The sequence below is a fragment of the Amblyraja radiata genome, chromosome 4, assembly GCF_010909765.2.
Source record: "Amblyraja radiata isolate CabotCenter1 chromosome 4, sAmbRad1.1.pri, whole genome shotgun sequence".
NCBI classification, from domain to species: Eukaryota; Metazoa; Chordata; class Chondrichthyes; order Rajiformes; family Rajidae; genus Amblyraja; species Amblyraja radiata.
In genome coordinates, this window is record NC_045959.1 from 66992686 (window position 1) to 67016738 (window position 24053).

Genomic DNA, 24053 nt, shown 5'->3' on the forward strand with positions numbered 1-24053 from the left:
TTTTTTAAATATATATTTCTGAAGCCCTAGAAACATAGAAATATAGAAAAGTAAGTGCAGAAGTAGGCCATTCGGCCCTTCGGGTCAGCATCGCCATTCAATATGATCATGGCTGATAATCTAAAATTAGTACCCTGTTCCTGTTTTTTCCCCATACCCTTGATTCCTTTAGCCCTAAGAGCTAAATCTACCTCTCTCCTGAAACAATCCAGTGAAGTGGCCTCCACTGCCTTCTGTGGCAGAAAATTCCACAGATTCACAACTCTCTGGTGAAGAAGTTTTTCCTCATCTCAGTCCTTAAAGGCCTAACCCTTATTCTTAAACTGCGACGCCTGGTTCTGGACTCCCCCAACATCAGGAACATATTTCCTGCATCTTTCCTGTCCAATACTTTCAGAATTGTATATGTTTCTATAAGATTCCCTTTCATCCTTCCAAATTCCAGTGAATCCAAGCCCAGTCGATCCATTCTTTCATCATATGTCAGTCCCGCCATCCCGGGAATGAACCTGGTGAACCTACGCTGCACTCCCTCAATAGCAAAAATGTTCTTCCTCAAATTAGGAGACCAAAAACATATTAAACAAAAACAGCAAGAGGTTAACACCATTACAACTGCAGTAGGACCTCCTTGCTCCTAAATTCAAATCCTCTCGTAATAAAGGCTAACATGCCATTAGCTTTCTTCACTGCCTGCTGTACCTTTCAGTGACTGATGTACAAGCACACCCAGGTCTCGTTGCACCTTACCTTTTCCTCATCTGCTGCCTGACCCGCTGAGTTACTCCAGCATTTTGTTCAGATCATTATCTGTCTTCCTGTCTTGCCACCAAAGTGGATAACCTCACATTTATCCACATTATACTGCATCTGCCATGCATCTGTCCACTCACCCTGTCAAAGTTCATTTCTTAAAAAGCAGATAGCAATAAACGTTAAAAGTAGACCATGGCAATCTTTAATTGATTTGTCAGACGGGAGTGGCAAAGATCTACAATGAGCACAAACGTTGCTCAGTGCTTCTCTGGCCCCACTCTCAGAACAAAGGAGAGTGAGCACAATTATACACTTTTCTTATCAATAAAACACTCTTACCAAGTCTGAATATGGCACGACTGAAAGATCCCATGCCTATCAGAATATAAGAAAAGCTGGGTCCAAATCAAGCTCATCCAATAACAAGTTATTACTTATCTCTGGAGCGTCAGCTATTTTTTCAATCTTGGCTTCTTTATGGCCTTGAATGAAGCACATGTTTTTACTGCAGACTGCCATCTTAATGTATTTATTGAAAAGACAACCTGTCCTCCATATTGTGTTCCATATAATTTACAAAGTCATTCACACTTGGCACCGAGCCATTCTTTTGTTCTATTAGATCATGCTTTTGTAGACGAACAACTCCATTTTAGATTTCACTATTAGATTTGACTATTTGCTCTTTCATTCCCTCCTTTTTATCAAACATGATAACATTCACAGTCCTCGGTAGGTACACACAATGGTCGCAAGTATTAGAGCAATGATTAGCAGAATGATAGAGCAATTATGTATCACAGTACCCCAAAGTCCACCAAACCAAAGGTATGGCAGCCAGTTCTCACTCTCTTCATTGACAACTATCCTGATGAAGCTTGTTTTAGGGTCAATTACACCTGTAGGCGGTGTAATCCTTTCAGGCGATATTGGGGTTGTGCCATAAAGTTCGCACCTGTCCGAGGGTGTTGCCAGTCTCTTCATAGATCGTTGCACGGGTGAGGTGTTCCCCCCTTCTCGTCCTGTGCTGGGGTTCACATCCTTGATCTAGACGCTAGCGTATCCGTGAGTTTGGACAGCTTTTCCTCCCAGTAGGTTTGGGTGGACCGCTTCCACATCACCACGTAGATGTGGTTGCTGGACTGGAAGCCAAAGACAAAGCCACCGTAGATTGCACTCTGTGTTGACGTAGAAGGTACCACTGAAGTTGATGGCGTTGAACTCTTCAAATCCGTCAGCATGGCCAGGGTCAGAGTTGTCGGTCTGCAGTAACTCCCTGCCCTTGTTGCGCACTACCCAGTTAGGAACGATCTGCATCGTCCCCTTTGGAACTTCCTCAGGTCAGTCTCACTGATGGCGCTGTTCTCGGGCACGTCATGGATATCTGGGTTGTTGTTGTCAAAGTCGGCCTTGCAGGTGTCTCCTCTGCTGTCACCATCGGCATCGATCCGGTCAGGGTTGGGAACAAAACGGCAATTGTCCTTCTCATCAGAAACGCCATCATTGCCATCCTCATCAATGTCCTGATTGTCACCACACTGATTACCCACCAGTTCTGAGTCATTAGCTTCCTGGATAGGGTTATGCATAATCTCTTTTAAGGGATCCATCTGTTCAAAATGTTCAGCTTTTCTCTCTCTAGACCCTTGTTCATACGATAGAGCTCAAAATGCTTCAATATTGTTGATCAAATATGGTTTGTCATTCCGAGGTTGTGACCAAAGGCTTTGCACTTCCTCCTGATCTGTAAAGATGTTCTTTCTTCTGTATGGATCAGCTTTACATGGCGCTGCAGATTGCAATCAATCAGAAACACCTTGTTACATCCTGTGTGTGGGCAAGGTCTTTCATGTACCTCTTCATGCTGCTCTTTTATGTGTTTCTTAAGTCCGCTAATTCCTCTGTAAATAGCACAGCAACCCTTATACAGTCATCGATACACAGTGGGGAAATCTTCCCTTTCCAAGTTTGACTTTGGTTTCCGGCCACGTTTTTGTCCAGATTGTTTCTTCACATCCTTAATATTGCACTTCTTAACTGGTAACTTACTCTTCTTCTTCCAATATGGTTGAAAAGACTCATCTGAAGAACCATTCTTAACTTTTATTTCTCGGTCATCTTCACTTGATAAATACCTTTCAGAAAGATCACTGGACTCCAATCCATCCACAACATCATTTCTTATAGAACAAGATGCTTCATTGCAGTTAACTGTTTTTTTTTTACATTAAATGGTTGAGTTGCATCTTGTACCTGAACATTTTCCCAAGAGCACTGTATATTCAGGATCTGAGCGCAAGAACATATCCTTCTTCAATGGGGATTCCGAGTTGTCCACATCCACCGACCGTGAAGTGGCTCCACTGTATGTACAAGGCTGAAAGTCTGCTAACACTGGGACAGGTTGATGCTTCGCAACATTATCACCCTCACCATTTTCAGTCACTGTTCCATTCCAAGGTGAAAGGGTTATTGAACCATCCAGAACTTCCTTCATTGAGTCCTTATTTCTACTGAATGGGCACTGTCCCTTATTCAAAACAACGCTGCGACTTGAATGCATGTCCAGGATGTAACTGTGGCAAAGTGGAATCCCGCCTCACCACAACACCAACTAGCTTCTGCCCCTCTGTTATCAGAGTTCTGAACAGTGCTTCCAATTGTTAGGATTCTGCCTGATTCACCTCTACCCCATTGCAGACATTGGACTTTGTCTCTGGAACTGGTGTGCTATAATGCTCAGAACTATGTTCTCCACATAATCTTTCCTTTGCTCTACCTAGTGGCGGCGCGGCTCTGGCTGCAGCGGCTTTTTTGTCGTATTCCCCTTCTCTGCCTCCGTCTGCGCTGAGGCCTAATGGCGGAGCTGGCGACCTCGAGGCTCAGGAGGCAGAGCCCGCCAGGACTCGCACTGAGCTCGCTCCCGTGAGGACGGCCCGGCTCGGGGCTGGAACAGGGCTTTCGTGAGGGGCTGTGATGGCCGGCCCGAGGAAGGAACGGTGCTCCCGTCGGAGTAGCCGAGCTCGGGGAGGTACGGCGTTCCCAGCCCGAGGGAGGAGCGGTGCCCGGTCGGGGCGGCCCAGCCCGAGGGAGGAGCGGCGCCCAGTCGGGGCGGCCCAGCCCGAGGGAGGAGCGGCGCCCAGTCGGGGCGGTCTGGCGCGAGGGAGGAGCGGCGGCCTGGCGCGAGGCTGAGACGGTGGCAGTACTCACGTGAGGGCGATCCGGCTCGGGGCTGGAACGATGCTCCGGGGGCTGGGATGGCAGTTCTGGTGGCGGTGGCCTGAGACCGGGGGTTCGGCCGCGGGCCAGCGGCTGCGTCAGCAGGTCTGGTGAGCGGCAGCTTCGACTACCCCGGGCCGCGGTGTTTGAGCCGCAGGACAGGTTTTAACATCGCCCGGGGGGTATCGCCTCAGCGCAGAAGGAGAAGAGGAGGGAAGAGACTGCAGCCCTAAGACTTTTGCCTCCATCACAGTGAGGAGATGTTGGGTGGACTCACTGTGGTGGATGTTAATATGTGTTTATTGTTGTTTTTTATTGTATTGTATTATATGTATGACTGCTTAAATTTCGTTCAGACTTCGGTCTGGATGACAATAAAAGGCTATTCTATTCTATTCTATTCTATTCTATTCTATTCTATTCTATTCTATTCTATTCTATTCTATTCTACTTTAGGCGAGCCTGGTTTGATTGCATTTATTCATAGAAACATAGAAAATAGGTGCCATTTGGCCCTTCGAGCCACCACCGCCATTCATTGTGATCATGGCTGATCATCCCCAATCAATAACCCGTGCCTGCCTTCTCCCCATATCCCTTGATTCCACTAGCCCCTAGAGCTCTATCTAACTCTCTCTTAAATCCATCCAGTGACTTGGCCTCCACTGCCCTCTGTGGCAGGGAATTCCACAAATTCACAACTCTCTGGGTGAAAACTTTTTTTCTCACCTCAGTCTTAAATGGCCTCCCCTTTATTCTAAGAATGTGGCCCCTGGTTCTGAACTCGCCCAACATTGGGAACATTTTTCCTGCATCTAGCTTGTCCAGTCCTTTTATAATTGTATATGTTTCTATAAGAACGCCCCTCATCCTTCTAAACTCCAGTGAATACAAGCCTAGTCTTTTCAATCTTTCCTCAAATGACAGTCCCGCCATCCCAGGGATCAATCTCGTGAACCTACGCTGCACTGATTCAATCACAAGGATGTCCTTCCTCAAATTAGGAGACCAAAACTGTACTCAATACTCCAGATGTGGTCTTACCAGAGCCCTATACAACTGCAGTAGAACCTCTCTACCTATACTGAAATCCTCTTGTTATGAAGGCCAACATTCCATTAACTTTCTTCACTACCTGCTGTACCTGCACGCCAACTTTCAGTGACCGGTGTACAAGGACACCCAGGTACCTCCCCCTTACCTAACCTAACCCCATTGAGATAATAATCAGTCCCCTTGTTTTTGCCACCAAAGTGGATAACCTCACATTTATCTATATTATACTGCATCTGCCACGCATCTGCCCACTCACTCAACCTGTCCAGGTCACCCTGCAACCTCCTAGCATCCTCTTCACAGTTCATACTGCCACCCAGCTTTGTGTCATCCGCAAACTTGCTAGTGTTGCTCCTAATTCCCTCTTCCAAATCATTAATATATATGGTAAACAGTTGAGGCCCCAACATCGAGCCTTGCGGCACTCCACTCGCCACTGCCTGCCATTCTGAAAAGGACCCGTTCACTCCTACTCTTTGCTTCCAGTCTGCCAACCAATTTTCTATCCACGTCAACACCCTACCCCCAATACCATGTGCTCTAATTTTAGTCACCAGTCTCCCGTGCTGGACCTTATCAAAGGCTTTCTGAAAGTCTAGATACACTACATCCACTGGCTCCCTTCATCCATTTTACTTGTCACATCCTCAAAAAATTCCAGAAGATTAGTCAAGCATGATTTACCTTTCATAAATCCATGCTGACTTGGACTAATCCTTTTACTGCTATCCAAATGCCCCATTATTGCCTCTTTAATAATTGACTCCAGCATTTTTCCCACCACCGAAGTCAGGCTAACTGGTCTGTAATTCCCTATTTTCTCTCTCGCCCCTTTCTTGAAAAGTGGTATAACATTAGCTATCCTCCAATCCACAGGAACTGATCCTGAATCTGTTGAACATTGGAAAATGATCACCAATGCGTCCACTATTTCTAGAGCCACCTCCCTGAGGACCTTGGGATGCAGTTCATCAGGCCCCGGGGATTTATCATCCTTCAATCCCATTAGCCTACCCAATACTATTTCTCACCTAATGAAAATTTCTTTCAGTTCCTCGGCCCTCTTAGATCCTCTGTCCTCCAGTACTTCTGGGAGATTGTTTGTGTCTTCCTTAGTGAAGACAGATCCGAAGTACCTATTCAACTCTTCTGCCATTTCCTTGTTCCCCATAATAATTTCACCCGTGTCTGTCTTCAAGGGACCCCATTTGACTTTGCTACACTTTTTCCCTTAACTTTTCTAAAGAAGCTTTTACTGTCCTTCTTTATATTTCTGGCCAGCTTCACTTCGTACTTCATCTTTTCAGCCCGTATTGCCCATTTTGTTTCCTTCTGTTGTCCTATGAAAGTTTCACAATCCTCTGGCTTCCAGATACTCTTTGCTGTGTTATACATCTTTTCTTTTAGTTTTATTCTATCCCTAACTTCTCTTGTCAGCCACGGTTGCCTCCTACTCCCCTTAGAATCTTTCTTCCTTTTTGGAATGAAATGATCCTGCGTCTTCCGGATTATGCCCAGAAATTCCTGCCATTGCTGTTCCACCGTCATTCCTGCTAGTATCCCTTTCCAGTCTACCTTGGCCAGCTCCTCTCTCATGCCTTCATAATCCCCTTTGTTCAACTGCCTCACTGACACTTCCGATTTAACCTTCTCCTTCTCAAATTGCAGATTAAAACTAATCATATTATGATCACTACCTCCAAGAGGTTCCTTTACCTTGAGTTCTCTTATCAAATTTGGTTCATTGGACAACACTAAATCCAGAATTGCCTTTTCTCTGGTCGGCTCCATTACAAGCTGCTCTAAGAATCTATCTCGGAGGCACTCTACAAACTCTCTTTCTTGGGGTCCTGAACCAACTGATTTTCCCAGTCTACCTGCATATTGAGATCCCCCATCACCACAGTGGCATTACCTTTGTTACATGCCAGTTTTAACTCCTGCTGCAACTTACACCCTACATTCGGGCTACTATTTGGGGGTCTGTAGATAACACTGATTAGTGTCTTCTTGCCTTTGTAATTCTTCAACTCAATCCACAGTGACTCTACCTCGTCAGTCCCTATGTCTTCCCTCGCAAGGGACTGAATTCCATTCCTCACCAGAAGAGCTACCCCCCCCCCCCCCCCCCCCCCCCCCCCCTCCTCTGCCCACCTGCCCGTCCTTTCTATAGGATGTATAACCCTGAATATTAAGTTCCCAGACCCGATTCACCTGCAGCCACGTCTCGGTAATCCCCACAATGTCATATCTACCAACCTCTAACTGAGCCTCAAGCTCATCTACTTTTCTTCTTATACTTCGCGCATTCAAATACAGTACTTTTAATTCCTTACGCATCTCACCATTCACATCGATCCCTACTACACTTGGCCATACTCTCCTATCCCTTTGTGAGCTTTCTTTCCCATTAATTCTGGAGTCATTAACTATCCCTTTACTCCCTTTCCCTTTAACTCTGTCCTTGACTATCCCATTTGACCCCACCCCCTCCTTATTTAGTTTAAAACCACCTGTGTCGCAGTGGCAAACCTGCGTGTTAATCCTTTGTGTCTTGCTGACATTGAAAAATGGTGCAAGATTCTTTAGACTCATCATTTAGCTGTAGAATAACTATTAACTGGGTTCCTGCTTAAGTAATGTTTCCAAATTTAGCTGACGATTCAATTTCAATAGGTTTGTTTTTATCTGTATTCTGGGTCAAGGGATGAACCATGGAAATTGTTGAAACATGGAAGGTGAACATTCAAATTGTGAACCTTCTCAAACCGCTACTCAAATTGGTCACAAGCAAATTCAACCAGCTCCTGCCTTGTGCTTGGTCATATGGTATTTCAAGGATGCTCTTTGCCTGCACTGGAAACCACAAACTTCACACTGCAAAGGCTTTGCTCCATCATTCTTCTTCCTTCTCCATCAATGCCAACTGTCTGTCTGATCCATCCCAACTCAGCTCCTCACTTTGATCCCAGCTGGGATTTACCGCAATCTAGTTCTGCAACTGAGTTGCACTCCAAAATCAAGGTTTTTCAACTCAACAACCTGATTGCTCTCCTTCAGCTGCTGTGTGATGGAAGCGAATTGGTCATTTTCAGACTGAGCATTGGTGAGCACATTTCTCATCTGTTTCAGCTCGGACTGTAGCTCCGGGATAAGCTGCCACCTTTTTCTGGTTCCTTCAAGAACCTGTGGTAATGGATCCATCTTGGTCAGTTTTATAAACGTAAGAACAGTTGTCAGCTTTATTCAGGACGTCTTGGTGCAGTGGTGTTTCCCCAAGTCGAGCCCATCTGGGCCAACCTCAGGATAAAAAGCAGGGTCAATAGTCCCATTGTCCTTTCTTGGTTCTCCTCCATTTACAGTCAATCGTATCAGATGTCTCCAACGGGAGTGATCTTCAATCTTCATGGCGGTTGGTGTCATAGTAGCACCTGGTACAGTGCCCTCCAACATAGTCCCAATTTTGGCCAATCCCAGTAGTATGGACTGTGTCTGTATTCAACTGGCTTCAGCGTTTTCTTGTGAATGCAAGACTGACAAGGTTGTGCTTAATTGCTGTGCGTATGCAATTAAGTCATTGCTGTGGGCCTGTAGGTCATAACTAACTTCCACACTCTTATTGTGTCATAGAAACATAGAAAATAGGTGCAGGAGTAGGCCATTCAGCCCTTCGAGCCTGCACCGCCATTCGATATAATCATGGCTGATCATCCAACTCAGTATCCCATCCCTGCCTTCTCTCCATACCCCCTGATCCCTTTAGCCACAAGGGCCACATCTAACTCCCTCTTAAATATAGCCAATGAACTGGCCTCAACTACCTTCTGTGGCAGAGAATTCCACAGATTCACCACTCTATGTGTAAAAAATGATTTTCTCATCTCGGTCCTAAAAGACTTCCCTCTTATCCTTAAACTGTGACCCCTAGTTCTGAACTTCCCCAACATCGGGAATAATCTTCCTGCATCTAGCCTGTCCAACCCCTTAAGAATTTTGTACGTTTCTATAAGATCCCCCCTCAATCTTCTGAATTCTAGCGTGTACAAGCCGAGTCTATCCAGTCTTTCTTCATATGAAAGTCCTGCCATCCCAGGAACCAGTCTGGTGAACCTTCTCTGTACTCCCTCTATGGCAAGAATGTCTTTCCTCAGATTAGGAGACCAAAACTGTACGCAATACCTCAGGTGTGGTCTCACCAACACCCTGTACAACTGCAGTAGAACCTCCCTGCTCTTATACTCAAATCCTTTTGCTATGAATGCTAACATACCATTTGCTTTCTTCACTGCCTGCTGCACCTGCATTCCTACTTTCAATGACTGGTGTACCATGACACCCAGGTCTCGTTGCATCTCCCCTTTTCCTAACCGGCCACCTTTCAGATAATAGTCTACTTTCCTGTTTTTGACACCAAAGTGGATAACCTCACATTTATCCACATTATACTGCATCTCTCATGCATTTTCTCACTCACCCAACCTATCCAAGTCACCTTGCAGCCTCCTAGCATCCTCCTCACAGCTAACACTGCCCCCCAGCTTCGTGTCATCCGCAAACTTGGAGATGTTGCATTCAATTCCCTCATCCAGATCATTAATATATATTGTAAATAGCTGGGGTCCCAGCACTGAGCCTTGCAGTACCCCACTAGTCACTGCCTGCCATTCTGAAAAGGACCCGTTTACTCCTACTTTTTGCTTCCTGTCTGCCAGCCAGTTCTCTATCCACATCAATACTGAACCCCCAATACCGTGTGCTTTAAGTTTGTATACTTCAATACTGAACCCCCAATACCATGTGCTTTAACCTTGTCCTATTATTGTGTCCTATTCATTCCCTCCACTAATCCAGAATTCTATGGATGGTGAGCGATGTGAGATCACTCTTTAACTACCTATATGGCAGACCCTTTAAAAATAGATCATTATTTAAAAAAAAACAATTTAAAAATATTCCCAATTGTTCCAATCTATCTGTCCAAAATTACAATTTCAAATTAACAGATTTTGTTCTGAGATAAAGGCATCTCCAATCTCATCTAACATCTCACCTGTATGCCACGTGGCCATCGTGGAATTCAGGTCTCTGTTTGAACTCAATTCAAAAGGTAAGAAACAAGGGAAAGGAAGAAGAAAAGTAAATAAATAAATAGATAAATAAGCCTGAAGTTAAGAGAAAACAAAGAATAAACAATTAATTTCCATAGATTGCAAGCTCATTCAATGACATCCTATTTCATCTGACATGGACCATTTCATCAAAAGGGGTTATATATATAAATATATAAATATAGCCTGTTACTTGATGTCAACTATCTCGATATGCTTTGGGAGAAATTGGAAAAAAAACATAGCAAAATTCTGAACACAGTAAAATTAAGCTCCCAGTATCTTGTTATCATAGCCATGAATAGAACACTGAGCTTCTCTAGTCAGATAAGAGACAGAACTTGGATGAGTGACAACTCAAAAGAACACGGAGAACAGTCTATCAATAAGAGCATGAACTTTTTCTTTTTTTTAATACCTTTTTAGAGAGCATTTAGTTTTAACAAATACTAATCTTCAAACATTAAAATAAGCCGAGCACAAAAACAAGCAAAATAAACAAATTTAATTTGAGCGGAGTTAGCCAAAGCGATTTAGCCCCCCTCGTTTCCAAAAAATCATGCAAAACATTAGAGACGTCTCTCTATATTAATGTTATATTTTCCTCCTTTATCTGACAAAAGCTGTTCTGTTTAAAAGGGAATTGTTTCTATGGGAACCAATTTGCAGAATTAATGCAGAATTAGCAAGCTAGGAAATTCCCCTGGCAGATTTTGTGAACTGGGACTGGGAAGGTTTGCAAAAGTTAGCTTCTTTGTTGGAGTGAGAATTTAAAATGAACAATGTTCAAAATAGGAGTCGTCTGAGCTGTGATTGGACAGTGATTCAGATTGTGTTTGGCCACCTCCCCCTTCTTCTATAGACAGAGTTGCCATTGCCAGACATAGGGTCTCGAGAAGACGTCGAGAAGACTTACCGGTACCTGGTTTGTTCTCCGAACTCATATCAGCGCTTTCTTTTTCTGCCTTAGCCCTTATCTCCTAACCCACTGACCACTGAAATTCCATCTGAAGTACTTTCCATTCTTTTAATAGTTCTGTTTTTATACACAATTCAATTCCTCTTTTACAGGCGTAATTCATCCAACCACTATCTCGCGTCTCCACCCACTTCTTTTCTGCCTCACTCTCTCTCTCTCTCTCGCTCTCTCTCGCTCTCTCTCTGCCTTCAATAGTCTCCACGTTCCATATACCTCCTATTGGTCAAGCCACATTACTCAAATGTTTGGTCAATTTATAATACAAAATTCTATAATCCTTGTAAACAAATAACACATGTGTTGCACAGCTGTCTTTCCGTCACTTTTATCTAAATTATTTCCATGTTTATCCAATCGCCAAATCACTTCTTAGTACACAACTTAGTACACAAATTGTAACAAACATTTTCAACCTGTTAAGCCCAATCCTTTATTTGTAACAAACCTTTGCAGGCTGTAAAGCCCAATCCTGGCTACTCTCTCTGGTAGCAAATTCACAAGTCTTTTCAATACACATCTTTTCAAGACACCTCGTCTTTCCAATACACATTAGTGACAAAAACTTTGTAGTCTGCTGTGCCCAATCCTTTGATTGTGACAAAACCTCTGGTCTGCCGTGCCCAATCTTTTAATCATTTCCAATACATAAACCAATCCTTTATACTGGTGGTCTTACCTTCGCTGTCTGCTTCTAAGGATCTTGTCTGGAACCAGGCCAACCTCAGACTGAGGGACCTTAGTTTTTTACCGGGAGCTTCTTCGGGAGGCCAGACGGTAAAGGGTCTGACTAGAGCTCAGTTTTTTCCCCCTCAGATCCCGGTCAACTGCATCCTTACTCAGTCATCTGTTGCTGGTTCCAGCTAGATCCCTGCCGACTACAGCCAAATGTGAAAGTTTGTTTCTTAAAAAGCAGATAGCAACAACCGTTGAAGGTAGACCATGGCAATCTTTAATTGATTCGTCAGACGGAAGTGGAGAGATTACAATGAGCACAAACATTGCTCAGTGCTTCTTGTGCTCCCACTCTCAGAACAAAGGCGAGTTAGCACAATTATACATTTTTCTTATCAGTAAAATACTCCTACCAAGTCTGAATATGGCATGACTGAAATTTCTGTAGCCTTTCAGAATATAAGAGAAGCTGAGTCCAAATCAAGCTCATCCAATGACAAGTTATTACTTATCTCTGGAGCGTCAGCTATTTTTTTTTCAATCTTAGCTTCTTTATGGCCTTGAAGAAGCACATGTTATTACTGCAGGCTTCCATCTTAATGTAATTATTGAAAAGACAACCTGTCCTCCATATTGTGTTTCATATAATTTACAAAGTCATTCAGACTTGGCACCGAGCCATTCTTTGTTCTACTAGCCCATGCTTTTGTAGAAGAACGACTGAATTTTAGATTTGACTATTAGATTTGACTATTAGCACTTTCATTATGAAACAAATAACACATGTGTTGTACAGCTGTCTTTCTGTCACTCTTATCCAAATTATTTCCAATCTCCAAATCACTTCTTAGTACACAAATTATAACAACCTTTTTCAGCCTGTTAAGCCCAATCCTTTATTTGTAACAAACTTTTGCAGTCTGTAAAGCCCAATCTGGCTACTCTCTCTCTCTGGTAGCAAATTCACAACAGTCTTTTCAAAACACTGTATCTTCAAGACACATTGTCTTTCCAATACACTTCTTTTCAAGACACCTTGTCTTTCCAATACACATTAGTGACAAAAAATGTTTTGTCTGCCGTGTCCAATCCTTTAATTGTGACAAAACCTCTTTAGTCTGCCATGGCGAATCCTTTATTTTACCCAATACACAAGCCAATCCTTTATACAAGTGGTCTTACCTTCGCTGTCTGCTTCTAAGGATCTTGTCTGGAACCAGGCCAACCTCAGACTGAGGGACCTTAGTTTTTTCCGGGAGCTTCTTCGGGAGGTTGGACTCAAAGGGTCCAACTAGAGCTCAGTTTTCTCCCCTTCAGATCCCGGTCAACTGCACCCTCTTACTCAGTCATCTGTTGCTGGTCCCAGCGAGATCCCTGCCGACTACAGCCAAAATGTCAAACTTTGTTTCTTAAAAAGCAGATAGCAATAAACATTAAAGGTAGACCATGGCAATCTTTAATTGATTCGTCAGATGGGAGTGGCAAAGACCTACAATGAGCACAAACGTGGCTCAGTGCTTCTCTGGCCCCACTCTCAGAACAAAGGAGAGTCAGCACAATTATACATTTTTCTTATCATTTTAGATTTGACTATTGGATTTGACTATTAGCTCTTTCAACCCAACCTATCCAAGTCACCCTGCAGCCTCATAGCATCCGCATCACAGCTCATGCTGCCACCCAGCTTTGTGTCATCTGCAATCTTGGAGATGTCACATTTAATTCCCTCGTCTAAATCGTTAATATATATTGTAAATAACTGGGGTCCCAGCACCAAGCCATGCGGCACCCCACTAGTCACTGCCTGCAATTCTAAAAAGGACCCGTTAATTCCTTCTCTCTGCTTTCTGTCTGCCAACCAGTTCTCTATCCTTGTCAATATCCTACCCCCAATACCATGTGCTCTAATTTTGCACACTAATCTCTTGTGTGGGACCTTGTCAAAGGCTTTTAGAAAGTCAAGATACACCACATCCACTGGCTCTCCCTTATCCATTCTACTTGTTACATCCACAAATAATTCCAGAAGATTAGTCAAGCATGATTTCCCCTTCATAAATGCATGCTGACTTTGACCAATACTGTCACTGCTTTCCAAATGTGCTGTTATAACATATTTAATAATCGACTCAAGCATCTTCCCCACTACCGATGTAATGCACCTGTCATAGGTCGTTGCATGTCGCCGAAAATGTTGAAAATTCAGCGGCAACCAGAAAGACGCTACGACTCTTTGGACGACTGAGGAGACTACTCACAACCATACAGGCGACACCCTGGCGACATGTCGCGGGGTGAAGCCTGTATGGTCGTGAGTAGTCGCCCAAAGAGTCGTACCTTGTTCTGGTTGCTGCTGGATTTTCAACATGTTAAAAAATGTCGGCGACCTACTGCGACTATGACTGGTGCCGGAAGCCGCCAAAAAAATTGCGTAAGTGGGACAGGCCCATTAGGCTAACTGGTCTATAATTCCCTGCTTTCTCTCTTCCTCCTTTCTTAAAAAGTGGAGTTACGTTGGCTACCCTCCTGTCCACAGGAACTAATCCAGTCGAGAGAACATTGGAAAATGATCCCCTATCACCACCTCATTCAGAAACATTTTTAAAAACTTTCTAAATGAAATTAGGACATAAAAACAGTTATGGAATGATGTCCAACATTGGAGCAGGTGAGATTGGAAAGAGTGGATTGTCAGCAATGAGGTTCAGCCAGAGGTGAAATAAAGACTGGGAAGGGCCGTAGGTTAGTAGGAGCAGGGCAAAAAGAAGGATGAATGAATACTGACAAGACTACATCAATTTTGTTAAATGGAATAAGAGAGGCAAAGCATTTTCACTGGAAAAAGGATCACTGGGAGGCACTTATTGAGAGAGGTCACTTTATTTTACTTCGAGACCCGAATGTTGGGGGTTTGTTTGAGGTTGATAGGATGGGAAGATTGTTGAATTGAGCGATTACAGATGTTAATAAAGACTCTGGTCAGTTGATTAGTCACCGGTAATTATTGAGGCTGAAGTCATTAGAGGTCATTAGAGGTGTACCTCAAATATGGATCAGCTTTGTAGTTGAGGCTCCCACCATGTGTTACCTTCACACAACTTAGTTCAAACCGCAGCCAAAGAGATTTGGAGAAAGATTGTTCTTTTTCAGCTAGCATCATCGGGGAATGAATGAATGAATGAATGAATGGATGAATAAGTTTATTGGCCAAGTATTCACATACAAGGAATTTGCCGTGGTGCTCCACCCACGTGACAACATGATATAAAGTGACAGTTAGGAATGACACATTTCCCTATGACAATTTCTCTATGCCGCAAGTATTATTCAGTAATATAAATGTTAGCCATGTCTTATCGAGTTAGGAAATAATTCATTCTCTTTCTCACCGGACTGCCAGAGTACCAGCTCAGACCGCAGTTTATCAACAAGATTTCAACTGGAAACAAATAATTTATTCTGCTTCTCGGCTGTTTGATTTTATAAGATGAACTTTCAGTCACTTTCTAGTTTTTTTGCTAATTTTCTGTAAATGTTTATTATCTTCATCCTGCATCCCTGTTCATGCTTACTGTAAGCACCTGTTTCATCTTCCTGTGCAGTTTTTTGTTTACTTGAGATTTCCCATGCAATTTGCACAGCCTTTCACTTCCTGCATTCTTTCCTATCTTGGGTATTAAATTGGCAGATTAGCAGAGAAGCCCAAGCTTCATAAACAATATGTTTTAAAATCTCTTTAACATGTGTTTTAAAATGTATTTAGCTTGTGAAGGGAAATGATAATATTTCAACATTACAATGTGGCATCCAAGCAATTTTCTCATCTTTGACACTGCTTTCCAAAGACTTTCTTCACCTTTCCCTCTTGTTGATTAACAATCTGGCTTCCCTCCTCTATTTGTAATATAGCCACATTATTCAGGAGCACAAAACAGCAAATTTTCCTTTCTCTTCCACTTGGAGAATATTGATTTGACAGTCAGAGTGAAGAGGAAATGTGTGTCAACCTTTGTGGGTTTGCTTTCAATTTTGCATCCGAGGGGTAACCTAAAGCAGCTCGACTGCATGTCAGCCCACTGGGACTAATCCCCTATCCCTAATCCCCTATCCATTTCACCCAATCCAGTACTAATGCTGAGGATTCCACCAGTGAATTAACCTTTTATACCTCTCCTTAATTTCTTCAGAATGTTCATTCACTTCTGAACAAAATATGGAAGAATAAGTTTATTTGTGGACAATTTGCATTAATATCATGTACATAATATTATGGCTGTTGTTTGAAGTTACTCTTGATCAACGTTGTCATGCTGCATTGCTATACACCATTTCTCCTGTCCAGATTGTGGTGATGATACTGTGGCTCTTGTCACACACTTACAGCTTGGTCTGCCCCAATTCCACACATCTTAATCCTTCTTTAAACATTTCATTTCATTTTACCCATCTTAGATCACATAGAATCTAAGGCGCAATTAGTCAATTGGATATAAACTTGGCTTGGAGGACAGAGTCAAAGGGTAGTTGTGAAAGGATTTTTTGAGAAACATAGAAAAATAGGTGCAGGAATAGGCCATTCAGCCCTTCGAGCCAGAATTGGAACCCTTCAAACTATCTTCTGATTGGAGGCCTGTGACCAGTGGCATGGAACAGGGATCACTGCTGGGTCCCCTGCTGTTTGTTATATACATGACAATGTAATTACCATTGCTAGTTAATTTGTAGATGTCACCAAAATTGGTTGGTAGAGTAGAGTCATAGAGGGTAGAAACAGGCTCTTCGGCCCAACTTGCCCAAACTGGCCGACATGTCCCAGCCACACTAGTCCCACCTGCCTGCGTTTGGTCCATATCCCTCCAAACTTGTCCTATCCATGTACCTGTCTAATGGGCCTGTCCCACTTAGGCGATTTTTTCGGCGACTGCTGGCGACTTATAGTCGTAGCAGGTCACTGAAAGAACGACAATATTTACAACAACCTACCACGTAGTCGACTGCAAGCTACCGACAACCGGCGACCCATTAGGAAGTCCACCTACCACCATACCTACGACAACCTACGTCCACCCACGACAAGGTACGACCCTGTCGGTGACAACTGAAGACAACTTAAGACAATTCAGACATAGGTACCTGTCGCCGGCTGGCATAGGTTGACGTAGGTAGTCGCCAATGGAAGTTACTGAAGTCAGCACCGGCGACAACCTACATCATCCTGGCGACAACCTACGACAGCACCTATGTCAGGAAATGGCAAGCTACGCTCATTGGCGTCAAGCCAACTGTCGCCGACTGTCGCCAAAAAGTTTTGAACATTTCAAAATCCAGCGACGACCAGAAAAATGCTACGATTCTTTGGGCGACTGACGAGACTACTCATGACATAGAGGCGACACCGCGGCGACAGTTGGCTTGATGCCAATTAGCGTAGCTTGACTTCTCCTGATGTAGGTGCTGTCATAGGTTGTCACCAGGATGACGTAGGTTGTCGCCGGTGCTGACTTAGGTGAATTCCATTGGCGACAACTACGTCAACCTACATCAACCAGCGACAGGTACCAGCAACTGAATTGTCTTACCTTGTCGTAGCTTGTCACGGATGGACGTAGGTTGTCATAGGTATGGTCGTAGGTGGACGCCCTAATGGGTCGCCGGTTGTCGGTAGCTTGCCGTAGCTTGACGTCGACTAGGTGGTAGGTTGTTGTAGACATTGTCGTAGACATTGTCGTAGTGGGGGGTCTAGTCGCCGGTTTTTCGGCGACCCACTACGACTATGACTGTCGCCGGCATCGCCAAAAAAATCACCTAAGTGGGACAGGCCCATAAATGTTTCTTAAACGTTGGGATAGTCCCAGCCTCCTCTGGCAGCTTGTTCCATACACCCACCACCCTTTGTATGAAAAAGTTACCCCTTAGATTCCTATTAAACCATTTCCCCTTTGCCTTGAACCTATGTCCTCTGGTTCTTGATTCCCCCACTCTGGGCAAGAGATTCTACCCAATTTATTTCTCTCATGAATGTATACACCTCTATCAGATCACCCCTCATCCTTCTGTGCTCCAAAGTATAGAATCCCGGCCTACTCAACCTCTCCCTACAGCATAGACCCTCTAGTCCTGGAAACATCCTTGTAAACTAGGATATTAATTAACGCCGGTTATAAGAACAGCATTTGCTGAACTCCAACATGGTAAATACCCATCCCCAACTGACTCTTAAGGGTAACTCTACCACAACCAGCACCACCCTTGATCTAGTTCCATTGTGCAAAGCCAGTTCAATAGCTTTGAATATTTTGATGCAAATGATGCAATGTACAGATCTACTCCAATTTGTCAGAATATTTGCACAGGACTAATCGTGGTGTTTTTCTCTTCGACAGATTCACTTGTCAAGGATCAAACTTCCTTTTGTTGTCCAGAGTCAGCCATCCTACCAGATTTGGCCAAAGTCGTCTTCCGGTCTGGCGCTGGGTGGGGGAAGGAACACCGGCGCTCGGACCCTTGCAGACATCAAGGCCCGGGCACAGCAGGCTCGAGCTCAGAGGGAGGCGGCAGCAGCAGCAGCCGCAGCTGGCCCAGTGGGAGATGGAGGGATCAGCGTTACAGGAGCAACTGGAGGGCAGACCAGAACACTGGCAGACATTAAAGCACAAACAAAAGCAAAGTTACTTGCCAAACTTCAGGCTAGAACACAATTACTACAATTAGATGAGCAAATCTCCTGCAAACAAGGCACGGTCACAGTAGGAGATGTACAGGATGCCAATGTCACAAAGAGTGAAGAGGTTGTTAAAGCAGATAACAACACTTCATCAAAGTGTTGTACTGAACCTACTCCAGCACTCAAAGTTGATGACGATGTCAGTGTGTCAGATTATACCATCAATAGTGATCTTCATTACTCTCCTGATATTGCTGCCAAGACAAACATTCCTCACATACCAGCGTCGAGCTGTGTAAAAAATGCTACAAGGCTAGACTGCACTGATGATATCGCAGGACCAAATTCAGTGGGCCTTGTTACAGCCATCTCTACTGACAATATTATTGTATCCAACTCCAGTGTTGAAGAAAAGCATCCTCACGCTATCAAACAGAATTGTGCAAACGGAGCTTCTGTGCCAAGGTCTGCTGATGGAAGTGCAATGCCAAGCTCTGCTGATGGGGATGTCATACCAAGCAGTGCTGCCAGCAGCACAAAGCCAAACTGCACTTATGAAATTACTGTACCAGGTTCAAGTGGTTCTATTAATAGTAAAGATTTGCCATCTTCTGAAGGTGGAGTTTCCAAAACTCAGACTGTACTTAAAACATCCATGCAATGTTTTCCTGACCCTGGTGTCCTGGCAATGCATTGCACCAGCGATGTTTCTTCTGATAAAATGTCTTCTCCAAGCAGTGGTGAAGACATAGTGACTGTAAGCAATAATGAAAATGTAGCCAATAGCAATGAAGATGCCTTTGAGAATTCCTCTGTTGTTAACCTCATATCATCCAACTCTGTCGCCGATACAGGCGTTTTGAATTTCAATACAGCCATTATTTTGAACTCTGCCAGCAGTAACCACATGTCAACCAGTTTCAACATTACAACCAAATCAAATTCAGCAAATCAATCACTAGATTTAGGATCTACAATAATAAACAATATAGAAATTGGTGCTCCAAGTGCCCAGCTGTCGAGCTCTTTGAAACCTTGTATTGGTACAGAAGGGACCTCTAATGCTGAGGTTGGTTCCACAGCAGTCAATTTACATAAAACAGCAGGAGCTTACTTGTCAAATTTAGATATGGATCCACAGACTGAAATGGTTAAAGCAGAAAATGCCTTGAACTCTCACATACAATCTCAGGAATTAGTTCGTAAATGTGCCAAACCTGACAGTGAAAGTCAATCAGTGTACAGTGGCAGAAACAATGATTCTAAAGTGATAACAGAACAAGAGAATGATGGTCTACTACTTCCTGCTAAAGACTCACTAGTATCTCCACTTCTGTATGAAACGACAGGCACTTCAGGTCCACGATTTGAGTTTACTGATCTTGAAAATCACTGTTTTGCAGGAAAAACCTCAAAAGATTTTGATGAGGTGATTCATAATAACCAGGAGCAAAACATGTCAAACCAAAGTAAATCAAGCTACCATGCTGATGAAAGTCAAAGTAATAATGAACTGGTGAAGTATAGTGCCAAATGCCACAGTTTAGATAATAACTATAATAAGTATGATGAAGGCAGAGTGAAAAGTGACAAATTGGATAGTTATACCAATCCTCATGAATCTACAGACATCAAACAAATAAATTTAGAATCTGTTAACACTTCTGCTGAGTCAGGAGCTGACCAGTCCAGGGAAAAGGAAAACGATTTGTCCAGCACGAATGACTCTGAAACTAATCGGGGGGAGCACCTGGTAAAAAATGAAGCTATAGAAATTGCCTATCATCCCAGAATCAATCCATTGGTGGGCAACTTGCAAACAACAAGCTCCAAAACAGCTTTTGGCGCAAGGCATTCTCAAGAATTCAGATTATCAACTGTGGAAAATCGAGAAAGGACTCCTGCTCTTGGAAGCACAAATCGTCATCTCTCATCAGTGGAAGCCAATAACCCTCTTGTGACACAGTTGCTGCAAGGCAACTTGCCTCTGGAGAAAGTGTTGCCTCAGCTACGGTCAGGCACAAGGCTTGAGATTAATAGGCTTCCTTTGCCCTCTCGAAGTTGTGGTGAATCGAAAGGGTCTGCAGCTGAGAGGGATTTCACTATTAACATTCCTCACTCTGTTTCTCATTCCTCGAAGGGGCAGACTTGGGGAACAGTATTGGAAATTCAATGCAACACTCATGACACGCCCGTAGGCAAGAGACAGGCTAAGTCACTAGAGGAACAGTCACAAAGTAGATTAAAGCAAGCAAAACAGTTCACTTCTGTAGGAGTTGAAATGTGGTCACAAACTCCAGTCAGTATGGATCAGGACCAATCAGGGCAACAACAAACAATATTTAAGCAAGAGTGGATTAATAAGACTTTCATTCAGAACAAAGTCATTAAAAGTCCAGAGTTTAAAGAGCACAATAGACCATTGCCTGCATGTGGTTTTGAGCAGAATTTGTTAACGACCAGTAACAACAACAGCTTTATTATCACAGCCCCTACCTCACAGAAACAGCACACTCATCAAAAGTCTATTACTTTGAGAGGATTAGCTAAAGCAGAAACCTCACTGCATACGATTCCACCAGCCACCCTCGACTATGCCACCACAAATGCATTTACATACAACCGATCTCTAGAGCGAAGCAGCACAGCATTTAACACTATAGCACAAGAAGATACTTCAGTGAACGCTGAAATGGAAAGCAGAGACACTGTTTGCTCAAGCAGTCTTAAAATTAAGCAAACTGATATCAGTTGCAGAGCAATACAAACTGTCCCAAATAATGCTGTAAAGCATCTTACTTCATTCAGCGAGTGTGAAGCACCATCTGATCAAAACAGAGGAATAGTTACCATAGAAACCAATAAAAGACTAAATTTACATGCTAATAATACTAGTGGTATTAAAATAGAGCAGTTCTCTGGTGATGATGCCTTTAGCAAAAGCTGTGCACTGGATGTCAAGGAGATTTCAAATGATCATTATGAAACAAAAGAACACATAAAGATTTTTGGACCAACAATGGATGTCTTTTTTGGTAAATTAGTAAATGAATCTGATTTTTCTTCTCATCTGCCAACCGAGTCTCCAAAGCCAGTCTCACACCTTGCCGCTCAGAAACTTGTTCAGCAGCAGCAACTCTATGGAAATTATTCTACCATACATTTCAGTGGCACCAATTTGAAGCAAGCTGCTTCTGTTATTAAACAGTCCATTGGAAGTTTTCTGGGAAGTACCGGAAATGATGCCATTGGTTTATCTAATCAGAACACTTCCATTCTGGCTCACAGGTTTTCTAAAAACAATGCTGCAGAACTGGAATTGAAATGCTCTTGTAGACTTAAAGCCATGATTATGTGTAAAGGGTGTGGAGCCTTCTGCCATGATGATTGTATAGGGCCTTCAAAGTTGTGTGTAGCTTGCTTGGTAGTAAGATAGAGAATGTTGCCTCACATAAAGCATTATTTCCATAATGCATAGTATAGGAAGATTTTGTTAATAATTGATTCTTCAGAATAATCTTGATGGATGCAAGAGCTGTACCATTGCACTACATCGGATTACAACATTTAGTCCAGTAACACCCTGCAACATGTACCATATTCTACTTTTAGAATTAGACTTAGATGATTATAGTTAATTGCATTAAGTCGCTACGTCATTACATATTCCGAGAGTTAGAAGATAAGAAGGTTGTGCCAGCAATTCCATAGGTCATACTCCTAGTAAAATCAGGAAGAGAACAGCCCTTTCTTCCCTGCAGCCTGACAGTGGGTTATAAGGTATGAGCAAATCCATGAGAGCAAGTGATAAACTTGCTCTCAGTAACATGGAGAGATTAGTCCAAAAGTGAGCAGAATCAGATAACACATTATCTTTTATTCTAGTTGCATTTTATTCTAGTAAATGCTTACTTTGTAAAGGTGTTCTGCTTTCACTGAGTTAAACGTCATATTGAGTTCTTCAATGCTTTACAAATAATTCTTCAAAACATTTTTTATCACTTATCGACAGTATATATCATTTTTTCTTACTGTTTTTACAAAACTTCTAAACTCTATAGAGTTTCTTTTTAAGAACTGACCTTATATTTTAATTGTTTAGAAGTGGAATCATCTACAGTCATGTGCCATAATACTTCAATGCACCAACTTGGCAAACGCCAACTGCTGAAACACTCATGCCAGTTATGTGTTTTTTACAATTGAGAAATTATATAAGCTATGTAAAAGGAAAACACTGTTACAATTTAGCACTATTTTAAAGTTTTATAACAGTAGATTGTATAGTCTTGTAATGAATCTGCATCACATTCTAGGAAGTTACTGCAATGTGGAGTGAAACACAAATGTGAATTTGTTTAAATATTTTTTTCTTATTTAGTTTAGTCATAACAATAGATTTACTTCTCTGGGTCTTATCAGTGTTTGAAATTTTTTAACTTTTTAAAAGCACTGATATTTCACACAAGCTGCTTCCAGGCCTGTTTTGGCCCCAAACTGTATCACTGTACTGTAATTATTCTGCCAACGTTAGATAAAACAGGGAATAATAATGTTAAAGTGCATGTATGTTACAGCCAAATGAGTGTAAACGTGGCATTAAGTTTATCTGATTACATTTCATTCAAGCATTACACATGTATAAAAAGAAGCTCTTTTATTATATGTTAGGATAAAAAGCAAGATATACACTATTTCTGAGGAAAAGAGTAGCCTGCTTTCGTTATCTTTTTACTCAACCAGCATTTAATAGCACTTTTTAACAATATGCGGTAAACACAAAGATAGAATGAATTGAATATGATTTGTTGAGTTGGACGTGAATTAATGCAACATGGTCAGATTTTAGACATTTTGATTTTCTATATAAACAAGTTGATGTGTTGTTTGAACACAATGGTGTGAAACATAAGATGTCACAGGAATTCCTAGTCTGAATTGCGATGATTTGTAATGAACACTAGAAGTTTAGAATTGATGTGGAACACATTACTTATAATTTCCAGGACCTGAACAGTGCAATCCTCATCTGATATGATAACACTTTATTTGCAGACTATTAAGCAGAAGTTATTTTTTCTATGCCTTTCCTCCCCTCTTGTCCAGAATGAATTAATTCATGTGGATTAATGCCCCTGTCCCACTTAGGCAATTATTTCGGCGACTAGGCTCTCGCTACATGGTCGCAGGGTGACGCCTGTATGGTCGTGAGTAGTCTCCTCGCGTCGTGTAAAGAGTTGTAACGTTTTTCTGGTCGCCGCTGGATTTTGAAATGTTCAAAACATTTCGGTGACTGTGGGCTTGACGTTTGTCTTCTCCTGTCATAGGTGCTGTCGTAGGTTGTGGCCAGGATGATGCAGATTGTCGCCAGGTGACGTTGATTGTCGCCGGGTGCTGACTTCGGTGAATTCCATTGGCGACTACCTACATCAACCTATGTCAACCGTCGACAGGTACCGGCGACTGAATTTTCCTTCAGCTGTCGCCGACAGGGTCGTTGCTTGTCTAGGCTTGTCGTGGACGTAGGTTGACTTTGGTTGTCGTAGGTTGTCGCCTGTGTGGTCGTAGGTGTGGTCATAAGTGGACGTTCTAATGGGTC

General features: G+C 42.8%; 1 protein-coding gene and 1 long non-coding RNA gene across 3 annotated transcripts in view; one reads left to right on the forward strand and one right to left on the reverse strand.

The window, feature by feature from the left end:
• asxl3 (ASXL transcriptional regulator 3) overlaps window positions 1-23700 on the forward strand; it is a 214448-nt gene extending 190748 nt beyond the window's left edge. For both annotated transcript variants that reach the window (XM_033019677.1, XM_033019678.1), the window contains exon 13: window positions 18174-23700. In XM_033019677.1, the coding sequence (XP_032875568.1) occupies window positions 18174-21890 (3717 nt within the window). In that variant the 3' untranslated portion in view covers window positions 21891-23700. The remainder of the gene's footprint in view (window positions 1-18173) is intronic.
• On the reverse strand, window positions 1162-13798 carry LOC116972231. Its single transcript, XR_004411743.1, has 3 exons — window positions 13760-13798; window positions 8195-8200; window positions 1162-1418 (listed from the first exon to the last, which is right to left on the reverse strand). It is a non-coding gene; the product is annotated as an uncharacterized LOC116972231 (long non-coding RNA).
• Window positions 23701-24053: the final 353 nt, after the last annotated feature.